The 12,270-nt window shown below is 43.1% G+C and overlaps 1 protein-coding gene across 2 annotated transcripts in view; it reads left to right on the plus strand.

Moving 5' to 3' along the window:
* The window catches only part of VANGL1 (VANGL planar cell polarity protein 1), a 52,319-nt gene extending 40,531 nt beyond the window's left edge, over nt 1–11,788 (plus strand). Inside the window, exons 5-9 of one of the 2 annotated variants that reach the window (XM_042449804.1) lie at nt 520–653; nt 4,448–4,486; nt 4,896–5,028; nt 8,510–8,744; nt 10,633–11,788. In XM_042449804.1, the coding sequence (XP_042305738.1) occupies nt 520–653; nt 4,448–4,486; nt 4,896–5,028; nt 8,510–8,744; nt 10,633–10,893 (802 nt within the window). In that variant the 3' untranslated portion in view covers nt 10,894–11,788. The remainder of the gene's footprint in view (nt 1–519; nt 654–4,447; nt 4,487–4,895; nt 5,029–8,509; nt 8,745–10,632) is intronic. The other variant, XM_042449805.1, reaches the window with a different exon arrangement.
* Nucleotides 11,789–12,270: the final 482 nt, after the last annotated feature.

Consider the following 12,270-nt stretch of genomic DNA (forward strand, 5'->3'; position numbering starts at 1 on the left):
TGGTATGGCTGCCCCAGCAACCATTTTGCGATGGCTCCCATTTTGTTGTTCTTGTTATGAGTCTTCAAGACATTTTTGACTTACGGTGACCCTAAGGCAAACCTATCATGGGGTTTTCTTGGCAATATTTGTTCAGAGGAAGTTTGTTATTGCCTTCCTCTGAGGCAGAGAGAGTGTGACTTGCTCAGGGTCACCCAGTGGGTTTCATGGCTGAGCTGAGAATAGACCCCTGGTCTCCAGAGTCATAGTTCAATGCTCAAACCACTACTTAAAATTAGGGAGCTACAATCGGAAGAATAAAGCCAAACACTAGAATTAGAACTGAAGCTGAGGGCATGTAACTTACACTTTCTTAATTTTCCCAGCAGCCTCAAAAAGATGGAGATCCACAGCCTAATTTGCAGTCAGTTATGCCTCTCAGACTACAGTGGAACCATGGAAACTGCTCCTGGCACCTATGTGGAGGTGTTTCCATTAAATGCACCTTAAAATATGTTTCTTCCCCTTTCTCTTTTCCAGCATCCAGCGGGCTGCTTTAGTTATCTTGGAAAACTACTACAGAGACTTTGCAGTCTATAACCCACTGTTGTTAACAGCTTCTAAAGCGCGGGCAGCGAAGCACATGGCAGGCCTGAAGGTCTACAGTGTTGATGGTAGGTTTAAAGAGGAGACGCTGGTAGCAATGTTTGCGAACTGCTGTGCTTCCTTAATCCCTTTCTCTTTCTGGATCTTTGGTTGCAGAGGAAAGTCATGCTGCAGCCCTCCCTTTCTTTTCTTGGAGGACTACTCCAGTAAGGGAACCTGGAGGTTTCTAACAGATTATTTTTCACAGGATGAGAGAGTCATGCTAACGGGTAGACACAGAGCATTATCACACTTCATGTTGTGTTATGCTCTGCAGTCTCAGAAGCTCTATTAGGAGATTCTGAGAGCATGTCTCAAGACATGTGCATATGTGAGCCCTGCAAAACCTCTCTTTTTCTCACTTTTTCTTTCTCTGATTATCTTTCTTTCACTCTTGCTGTCTTGGCTCTATGACAAATAAACTACACCTGTTGAATTTTTCAGTCATCCACTATCTTTTTCAAGAAAAAGGAGGACTGTTGTGGCCTGGAATGATTCAGAGTATCCATGTTCTGTTTCCCACACTACATTCCAATATTCATTCCATATGGTTGCCTACTCTGGAAACAATGCCCTATGAGGAGAGAGCTGGGTATGTTCAGCTTGGAGAAAAGAAAGTTAAGAGGTGATATGATAGCCCTGTTTAAGTATTTGAAGGGATGTCATATTGAGGATGAAGCAAGCTTGTTTTCTGCTGCTCCAGAGAACACGACCCAGAGAACAGGAGGATCATCTTGACAGTAAGAACGGTTGGACAGTGGAAGACATTCCTTCGGAGGGTGGTGGAGTCTCTTTATTTTGAGGTCTTTAAACAGAAGCTGGATGGCCATCTGTTGGAAGTGCTTGGATAGTGTATTCCTGCATAGCAGAATGGGATTGGACTGAGTGGCCCTTGGGGTCTCTTCCAGCTCTATGATTTTATGATTCTACTGTCTTTGGCTATAGGCAACAACTTTCTTGCTGCCTTTGTCCCCCAATGACCATAGTTAAAACTGTACTTGCCACTTCCGTACCCCAAAGTTTTGAATTTGAATTGACATTCTCTCACACAGATGACTTTATACAGGTCTGTCTCTGGATTCTCCACTCCAGAGTTACCAACTTCTTTCTTTCAATTACACTCAAAGGTGCTACGAGGTCCCTTTGCAGACTGATTTTCCAGACTGACATGGCTATATCTTTGAATCCAGCCTCTAAGATGGGTCTTGCGTCTTGCTTGAGGCTTCAGCCTGGCTAGAAAAGGAACCTTGTAGCTCCCTCCCAACACACACACACACACAGCCTTCTGAGTTTTTCCTGTTGCAGTTCAAAGCGCGAAATTGTTCAGATTCACCCAAGCACTTCATTTTTGCATACAGTTGGCTGTCTGTATTCATGGATTCTTTATCCACAGATTCAAACATCCATGGCTTGAAAATATTCAATAAATAAATAAATAAATTCCAAAGAGTGAATCTTGATTTTGCCATTTTATATAACGGACACCATTTTACTGTGCCATTGTATATAATGACACTTGAGCAACCAACGATTTTGGTACCCACAGGGGGTCCTGGAAACAAACCCCAGCGGATACCAAGGGCCCAGTGTACTATACTTGAGAAAGAGGTTAGGAGAGTATAATATAAAGAGTTGCATGGCTGTTCCAGTTTCCTAGTATCTCCTCCATGCTCTTTCTCCCAGTTCTGATATTCCCATTCAGGAATACTATAAGCTGTTAAGATAAGGACATTAATTCCCTTTATAGATTCTGGCAAAGTTTGCCAGACTTAGACTTTGAAAGGAATCTTGGAGGCCCATAAAAGCTCACCTTGGGAAGGGCAAGAAGTCCTGCATTTGTCCTAGCTCAGCTCACAATCCAAATTTGCTTGGTTCTCAATCTTTCCTGCAGGTCCACTGTCCCTAAAAGCTGTTACTGGTACCTTTCTGCCCCGAAATACCTCTCTTTTCCTAAGGAGCAGCAGTAGGAACAGCAGAGATAGGCAAATGTGGACGTGGGAGACACATACCCCATTCCCTCTCTCCCTACATTTTCCTCCCTCTTTTGTGCTTTGGGTATTTGGGAAATGTAGTTTTCCAAAGCACACTTGGACAGGGGACAGTTTTTCTTTTGATTCCCCTCACCCCTTTCCCTCACTTTCTTGTTTTCTTTCATTCATTTTGCATACTTAACCTGACTTTTGGTTATTTCTGGCTCTCCTTCTTTTTGGAGTGGAAGTAAGAGCTGCCCATAGAAATGGAGACATCCACAATTTCACTGTAGCTGCGACTGAGCAGCTTTATGTTCCTTCTTTCCCCCTTCCTCAAAGAAATGAAAAGAACAGAAACAAGAGTTTGACATTCAATATGAACCCAGAAGTACTTAACTAAATCCTTCAAATAATGTACCTCAAAATAATGATATTTGTTATTCCAGTGTATTCTTACATGTCAGCCCTGAACATTTCAAGAGGCATGAAAATTACACATCCACATTGTGTTTGTTGCTGTTCAAATCTTTTGATTTATCTGCTTCTTCATACCTTGGGGTTTTTCTGAGTGTAGCAAACTCATTACTTTGTCTTGTGGATATTTTCAGTTTTCCTAAGCCCATTAGACACTAAAAGCTCCAAACATTCTATTAAAGGAGCCAGATCCTTCCTACATCTTTCTCCCTCTGCAGTAGGAAGATGTAAAAGCTCACCATAGGAGATCGACATGCATGTGTCCGCTTCCCACTGCCTCATATTAGATATCAAGTTGCAGACAGTTTTGACACATATCTGTCTCAGTTGGATGTGTGACACTCTTGACATGTTGAAGGAATTGAACCTGCATCATGTTATCTCTCTGTGCTCAGTCACTTGAGTCACCTTTCTCCTGATTTTGGTTCTCTTCTAGGCTGTAGTGGACCATAGGGAAGTAAGGCTTGTGATAGGTCAATTATGTAGACCAGTGATTCCTAAAATTTGGTCCAGGTGTTTTGGACTTCATCTTCCAGAAGCCCTAGCCACCTTGGCCAGCAGTCCTGAATTCTGGGAGCTGCAGTCCAGAAACCTCTGGAGGACCAAAGTCTGGGAACCACTGATATAGACCAAGATCCCTCCACTGAGAGCAAAAAAAGCAGCATGCTGGTTTAGGGCTGCTAGCTGTATTAATGCAATTTAAAACCACTTTTCAGAATGAATTAGAGCAGTACAGTGCATTCTTCCCTTACAGCCCCCCCCCCCGCCCCAGCAGAAATACTCTTGAAAACAGTGGGGCGTGTGCATGCGGCATGGTGCAGCGCACCATTGCCTTTTCCACTGTGCGGCTTTCAGCGTAAGCCGAAAGTCATGTATGATGCGGGTGCACTGTACATGCTTCTTCCCTTTAGTGAAGAACATGGATGACCTGGAATGTATAGTGTATAGTGAGGAAAGACCATAACTCATTAGTAGAGAGCAGGCTTTGTATACAGAAGATCCTGGATCTCATCTGTAATATTTCCACTAAACATGGGGAGGGGGGGGATATCAAGCAGAAGGGATGGAAAACCATTGACATTGTTCAGTGTAGGCATGGGCCTGAGTCAGAAGAATTCAGTTCCACATGTTCTGTATTTCTGGTAGGGGCCATCTTGCTTTGTCCAAAAAATCTCTTGTTCTGCTTTTGGTACGTCATTTTATCATGTCTGGCAGTGCTTTGTTTTTTGTCCATTGTCTTATGTCACTTGATGTTCTTATTTTCTGTCTTTGTTTTTGTTTCCTTTGAATCTCCCCCCCCCCCTCCCTTCCTGCCTGGTTTCCCTGTCTCCCTGTTTCATGCTCCTTCTTTCTTGTTGCTGAATTGCCATGTGTTCCAGCTGCCCTTGTGGCCAAACTGAAAATGTATTTAGCAGATGGTAAGTAGCACCTCGATGTATCTGTCCTCTGCCTCTGTGTGTTCACTCAATGTTGTTTTGTGTAGTAATTTACATTTTTGTAGAATGGACTGTTCTTACTCCCTTTTGATGTTGTGGTTTTTATGTGGGACATACATCTAGACAGCTTTTACCTGTTTACTATTCCCTCTGCTGAGGATCCCTTCTGGGTGTGTCAGAAAAACCATACCCCTGACTGACAGCTGCACCCCAGGGAATAATTGTGCTGGGAATGGGCTTTAGTTCTTTTGGGAATTATGGGGCATGTGGAATGTAGCATTAGGATGTTATATTGTTGTTGTTTTGTCTAGTTATCTGCCATTGATGGCACTTTCAAAACATTTGGTTTTTTTTTCTAACCATCACTCTTTCCTTATATTTCTCCTCAAAGGGCCAGATAACAATGCTGCTGGGCAGTCCAGAGCCATGATTGCTGCTGCAGCTCATCGCAGGGATTCTAGTCACAACGAACTCTATTATGAAGAAGCTGATTACGAGCGAAGGGTTAGAAAACGGCGAGCAAGGTAAAAAAATTATAGGCCAACCCCTGGAGTGGAAGCCATTTCTAGTTGATCTGGAATGGGAGTGGGAAGCCAGGTAGAGAGCATCTGGACAAAAATGAAAGGGGAGGGAAACAACAGGGATGTTATTGTGGGAGTCTACTACAGACCCCCAAGTCAGATGGAGGAATTGGATGATGCCTTTCTAGAACAGATGGCCACACATTCAGAAAGGAGAGATGTAGTAGTAATGGGTGACTTCAACTTCCTGACAGTAAGAGCTGTTCGACAGTGGAACAAACTCCCTCAGGGATGCTTTGATTTAGAATTCCTGCATAGCAGAGGGTTGGACTGTATGGCCCTTGTCATCTCTTTCAACTCTATGATTCTACCATAGTGCTATGCTTTCATTATCTTCCAATAGAGCGATTGTGGTGGAATTGGCCCTGATGTGATAATCTCCATAGTCTCACAGGTAGCTACTGTATACACACACAGCCCACATACACACCTCAGTAAATGTATGGTGAATTTCTAAATGGGGAAGAAAAAACAGAGAGAGGTCTGTGCAAAGCAAGGTGAAATTATGAAAATTGCTATGGATTCAAAATGGTGGCTGAAATTACAGAAGAACTGATGGCTTGGCTGTATAATAGCTTGGCTGGCTGACCTGGCAAATGACAACATCACCTTAGCTCCCCCAGCCTTGGGTGAAAAGGGAAAGTACTCCTTGCAGACTGATGCCACATTCACTTCAGCACATCTCCAGGGTGTGGGAGCACACAAGGAAATGATGACAGGCAAGAATCTCCCTATCCCAGGGGGTAGGCTAGGGTTAGGATGGGACATGGCCAGCAGTCAGTTCATAGTGAAGAAAGTGAGGCACATTTTCCTTCTCAGAGTGTCTCCAAGATCCTATTTCAGTGCCACACCACACTGAATCCTTATTAGCTGTTTTCTGCTGAAATTTCATTGTGTTATATAGGTCTTCCTTTAGACGGCCAAAGATTCCTTCTGCCCAGCAACGTGTTCAGCTTCTGAGTCGTAGGTTTTACTGACTGCCAAATAAAAAGTCTTCTTGCAAGAGAGCCTGAATTTAGGCAGTAAACAACATTTGACGATGTGTCTAGGTGGAGCAGTTTTGTGCCACCGCCAAATAATGGGAAATCCAGGGCTGAGCTGCAGAGAATGCCATCTCCCTGACTGTATTCCCTGCAATAGTTCTATAGCTACATGCCATCTAGATAGCAAAAGAGTTACTTCTGGCTTAATTCCTTTGGAACTAATTTAATATTAGTATTCCTTGGATTCAATTTTTATCCCACCTTCCAGTTTGCATACAATTATAAAATATAGGATAAAAAGCAAAATTATCATTAAAACATAAAAACAGATTACTGTTTCAGGTCAGTTCCCACTGAAAACCTGAACCCTGGGTTACTTTTTTGCCCCTAGAAAATCTTGGTTACTGTGGACAGAACCTTCAAGGTGAACGAGATTTTGGGCAGGACCTTTTTGATAGAAAACTGTTATATGGTGCAGACTGTAGGCTTGTACAACTGAAGAAAAGTGTTCCCATGCTTATTGTAACATATAATTTGGTCCTTTGTGATCTAAAATTAGATGAAATAGAGATCTGTAGTCAGATCTCCCTGTTAGATCAGGTTGACAGCAGTGCTGTGGGGGGCTTTACATCACATAATTGGGAGCAGTTAGATCAGAAAATGGCATCAGGAGCGTTGTGCCCCACGCTTTCATCCTGATCCAGTTTCTTTGTGCTGCTACTGCTTTGTGCTGCCACAATAATTTTTAAAAGATGGGAGATTCATTCCTATGCCTCCAACTGGAATTCAGAGTCAACATATATTCTCTAAGTAGTTTCTTTATTGAGCAACACCTGTGTATATAGCTCCTTGAAAAAGAGAGAGAAAGGGCAGCCTACTGCACTTAGGGACTCATTAGTCATTTTTCTTCTGTTTGATGTCTTTCCTTCACTTTGTTTGCAGCACCCAGCTACGGTCGCTTGCAGTCCTTCTCTTCCATTGACTAGGAGCTGTCTTGCAGAGTTTGTTTGCTCAGCTGCTCAAAACACCAGTGGTGGTTAGCAAAGGCTCCTGGTGGGTGGACTTAGAAAGCTAAAATAAACCCCTTGAGAAAACCTGCTGGGACTGCAAGGGAAGGGGACCCGATGCAGCTGTAGCTCTCCCCATTAGAGGAGACTATTAACATTATTATGGTGATCTGTTACAGTTGTTGCCATGTGGCAGCTTTTAGCATTAATCTAGTGTTATCCTCTCAGGACTATAAGAATTATCAGTTTGAGCTTTGGTTTCTTATATTTGGTGGTGGAGAGATACTACCAGAGAGCAGTGCCCAATCTGGAGAGGAGACTTGTGCTTGCACTCAGCACCTTGTCCTCTCTCACTCAACAACATCACAGGACAGTTTACCACAAACGCTTGAGAGGAATAGAATTGCCACATTACTTGGCTGTTTCCTACTTCCCACTGCACGTAGTAGCCAATGCAAGCATATCAGCAGTTTCTATACTTGTCCCATTTTAAAGGGATCTCGTCTCTTCTCCTCCTCCCAGCCACACTTCCTCCAGAAGTAGCAGAGTCACAGCATGACCCTGCACAAAATTGGATGAGTTCAAAGTGGCTGAAAACCATTGCCTTTGCTGTGTCTAACTTTGCAGACTGTAATTCCGCAAACTGATGCTTGAATTACACAAAAGGATCTGACCCACCTATCTTTGCTTTGACTCTCATATGACTCTCATAGATACTGTTTTAGGTGACTGGAGGGAAAGTGCTTTTCGTGTCTAAAAGTGGAAGGAAGCTTGGAAGATGTGGACTTTATTAAGAAACTTTTGCCACATATTTTGAGCATTGCTGTAAAAGATCTCTCAACCAACAAAAGAGGAAATGTGGTCCCTTTCCATCATTCATAACTATCATGCCCACTCATGTTGTACCTGAGGCTTACTGGCCATAAAAGGAATTGATACCTGGTTATTCTCATATGAATCATTGAAATCAGAATTAAAGCAATGTTTACCAAATCCAGATTCCTATGTATTTGAACACAGGAATGCAAAACTCTATTAACTTGTAGAGAAGCCCTTCATCCTAAAGTGAAATGATTTAGGATTAATCTGGACTGTCTATGCCAAACCAGAACAGTTAATATTTGCTGAAGTGTTGGGAAATGTGCATTGAAAATGCTGCTAAATTTTACTTGCTGGCCTAATTTGTATACCTCTCAAAATTTCTTGTTTGTAGATATAATAGTACCCTACAAAGTATGAGTGTTGATGAACATTGAACATTAACAGGGGATTTGAAATTAACAGTCCAAATCATTTTGGAAGAGGTTGGGCTATCTTTTCTTTCCAAATAGACTGAATTGAATTACTAGAACCAATGAGAAGAGGTTCACTGAATCAGTTGCTGTGGTGTTGTAGTCCTGGTTGTGATGCCTCTTCTGGTTCCTTGGTATGTAGGCTTGTGGTAGCAGTTGAAGAAGCATTCACCCACATTAAGCGCCTGCAGGCAGAGGAACAGCAGAAAACCCCAGGAGAAGTGATGGATGCCCGAGAAGCAGCTCAGGCCATCTTCCCATCTATGGCAAGAGTGCTGCAGAAGTACCTACGGACTACCCGGCAACAGCCCTACCACACCATGGAGAGCATCTTGCAACATTTGGCTTTTTGTATTGCCAACAACATGACGCCAAAGGTACAGAAAGAGAAAATGAGCTGTGTGACTCTGATTGGGGTTCCACCCTCATATCATTCCAGTCATGGGCGAGGGTAGAGTGGGGCTACTTCCATGGATCTTGCCCACTCTATTGCATCCTTGCCCCAACACCCACCACACATTGCAGGGGCAAGCATCTCCAGTGGCGGGGGGCACTCTGCTGCACACCTCCTCAGTAAGGCAATCAGGGACATAACAAAAAGGGCCAAGGTTAAGAAAAACTGCTGTCTCATCTAGTTCTAGTCTCCTGGAAGATAAAGACCCTTGTAGGGTTTATATGGGAGCCAGCGTGGAGTAGTGATGTGAGTGCTGGACTACGACTCTGGAGATCAGGGTTCAGTTCCTAGCTCAACCACATAAACCCACTGGGTAACCTCGGTCAAGTCACATGCTCTCAGCCTCAGGGGAAGGCAGTGGCAAACCTCCTCTGAACAAATCTTACAAAGAAAACCCCATGATAGGGTTGCCTTAGGGTTGCCACAATACAACACAGGGTTTATGCATGCCAGGCCTGGGTTAAGAATTCAGTGCCTTGAAAAATCTTCATAAAAAGAAGAGGAAGAAAAGAAAATCTCCACCCTAATCTTACCTTGCAAAGATATTAGCAAGTGTGTGGGTACTGCCTGGTGACCATCTCAGAAATCAGAAGGGAAGAGCTAAATAATGGTCCCCAAGGTTTTGTGACTACTGGAACTTCCTAAAGTCTAGCAAAACTAAACTAAATTAGAGAGACTAGCAAAGATTGCAGCCAGGGCCAACTCTCCCACAAGCAATTGTTCTGGGAAGCAAATGCTGTATGGGACAAAAGCCAGCTGGCTTCTCCAGAATGGCCTCTGGCCTTCTGATCCCTTTTTATAAGGATTCCTTCAGAAAGTGAGGGAGAGAGAAGTTCTCTGAATAACTGTTAGCTGGTGAAGGCAGCCCAACATGATTATTCACATAACTGGGCTGAATTGCTTATCTCTGAGGGAATTCTTCTTCAAAGCCAGGCATTGTGGGAGAGCTGTTGCAGGCTGTTTTTTTCCCCAGTTGACATGGTTCCTGGGTAGATGTGAGCTCCATCTTTCCTCATTGCATGGGCACAGGCAAACACATCCTCACTTCCAGAGCTCCCTAGAAGGCTGTGCTCCCTGTGTGGCAGTTGGAGTTACATACATTCTCATGTACAGTCATCCTATTTCTACAGTATTTTGTTGTTCACACAGTGGAATAGACACACTTTTCCTGCTTTTCCCCTGCCTGCTGCTTCCTAGTGGTTTGAGTGTGCATGTGAACATTTCATTACCTCTGCCTCCTCATAGCTGTGTGAGAGGGCTAAACAAGCTTGGCGTCAAGCATTCTGGCAGAGTTTCCTTGCCTCACCCCAGAGTTTGTATTGAATAAAATATAAGTGGTATCGACAAAGCACCCAAAAGCGAAACCTGTTCTGCCAGGTGCATGAGTTGACAGGCTTCCCTTCCCATTTGTCATTTTGGCAGCTTTTCTTTGCTTCCACTTAACAGGGTTCTGGCACCTAAAACTAAAGCCCTTTGGCAGAAGAACTACTGGAGCTGAGGAACTGGGGGGGGGGGGGCATGGGTCAGATGAACTGTTGACTGTATGGACCAAATGAAGGGGAAAGGACTTCACTTCTGCATTGTTGCCATTCATTTCACTTGGCCTGAGAGATGCTTTTGTAGTTCTCTAAATGTTTGTCCTTTGCTTGTATATGATAGATAACCATCGAGCCTGGGAAAGGGATGAAACTGCTTGCTGCAAGGAAATATTTAATATTCAGTTAGAATGAGTGACTCAAGCCTTACTTTTTAACTGAGTCTTTTCCATGCTGGTCTGAGATCTCACTTGTTCTCTGTCTGCTCTTCTCTAGGCTTTCCTGGAACGTTATCTCACTCCAGGCCCAACTCTGCAGTATGACAAGGATCGTTGGTTCTCCAAACACTGGACACTCATAAGTGAGGAAGCTGTTACGAGGGGACTGAGGGATGGTGTTGTGTTTGTCCTCAAGTGCTTGGACTTCAGCCTTGTCATTAATGTGAAAAAAATTCCTTCCATCAAACTCTCAGAAGAGTTCTTAGACCCAAAATTCCACAAGTTTGCCCTTCGCTTACAGTCTGAAACATCAGTCTAGAATAGCGTGTATCTGTGAGTGAGAAGAGGGCAGTTTCTGACTACATGCATTCAGGTATTTGGTTTTGGGTATGTGTTTGTGTTTTCCCCTTCCCTTTTACGCAGTTCAAAAAGCACAGGTGATAGGCCACAAATATTTCTACCATCTGCACTTTATCAGGAAAGAGAAGGGAGAAGGAGATTCTCCGCAGAAAGATCAGAAGAATGCATGGATTGGATTAGCACATTCATCAGGTCAGAATGGCTACCATGCACTTTGCAGAGAGCTGTTAGCCACTGTGGTGCCCAGTCTTCACTAGTATTCTGCCTTAGATCCGCTGGTGTGTATCTGTTGCTGTTGCCCCACTCTAACATTGTGTTCCCTGGCAGACACCGTTCCGTAGATCAGCCTCACTTCATTCAGCTTTTGGTAGTCACCAGTATAGCTCATGTTCACAGGTGACTCCTTCAACCCTTACTTTGTATTATCCATAGTTTATGACCCAGACCATGGCTTGAGATTCCAAAGAGGCACTAGGCAATGCTGGTCTGCTTTCATTTTATATTCTTCAATCATTAATTGATAAAGAACCATTCCCATTTACAGGAAGCAGCAGCTTCTAAAAATGGAACAATGCCTATAACTGGTTTGTAAATTTGGACAAAGCAGATTGAAATTTCCAAAGCTTTCCTTATCATGATTTGTTAAAATGGCAAAACTAAACAAATGTTCAAGGGGATCTTTAGTTAATTTATTGGGCGGTATCTGCTGGAGAATGTGGAATTGTTCTTCTTAAAGAACATCATTTGTTTACCTTGAGGGAAAACATTTTTGCATAACTTAAGGCTACTCTTTCTGCACTCTTTCTGTATTAACTGTTTCAAATAATGACCAATGGACTTTTCAGCTGCCTGTACCCACACAAACATCCAAGCAATTTATGCACCTTCTTCTCTCAATGTTCTGTGTGTCAATCTATTTTTGTAATCCCACAAGAGTTAGTCTGTTACTCCCTCTACCCCAAATATATTTATGCAATTACAAAACTGCAATTGAAGAAGAGCATTGAGTATTCCTCTTTATGAAAAAGGAACTCTTCTTCTTTTCTTATGCAGAAGAAAGTGTAAGTAAGATATATTGTTCTCTGTTCAAAAGAGATTTTCCCCTAGAGGAGAAAAGATTGGAGATGGTTAACCCCCCCCCCCAAGTTTCTGCAAGGATTTGGCTTTAGAACAGTGTTTCAATACCATTGGAGAGCAAACTGCATTGAGTATTGTGATGGCCACAGATTTATATAGTTAACCATTATTTGTGTTCTTCACAGAAACTCTGCTCAGCTCAGTTAGTTGTCATGCACTGAAAGAAGGGGATCAGTTTCTCACTACACACTAGGGCTTT

This window comes from Sceloporus undulatus, chromosome 2 (genome assembly GCF_019175285.1).
Source record: "Sceloporus undulatus isolate JIND9_A2432 ecotype Alabama chromosome 2, SceUnd_v1.1, whole genome shotgun sequence".
Classification (NCBI taxonomy): domain Eukaryota; kingdom Metazoa; phylum Chordata; class Lepidosauria; order Squamata; family Phrynosomatidae; genus Sceloporus; species Sceloporus undulatus.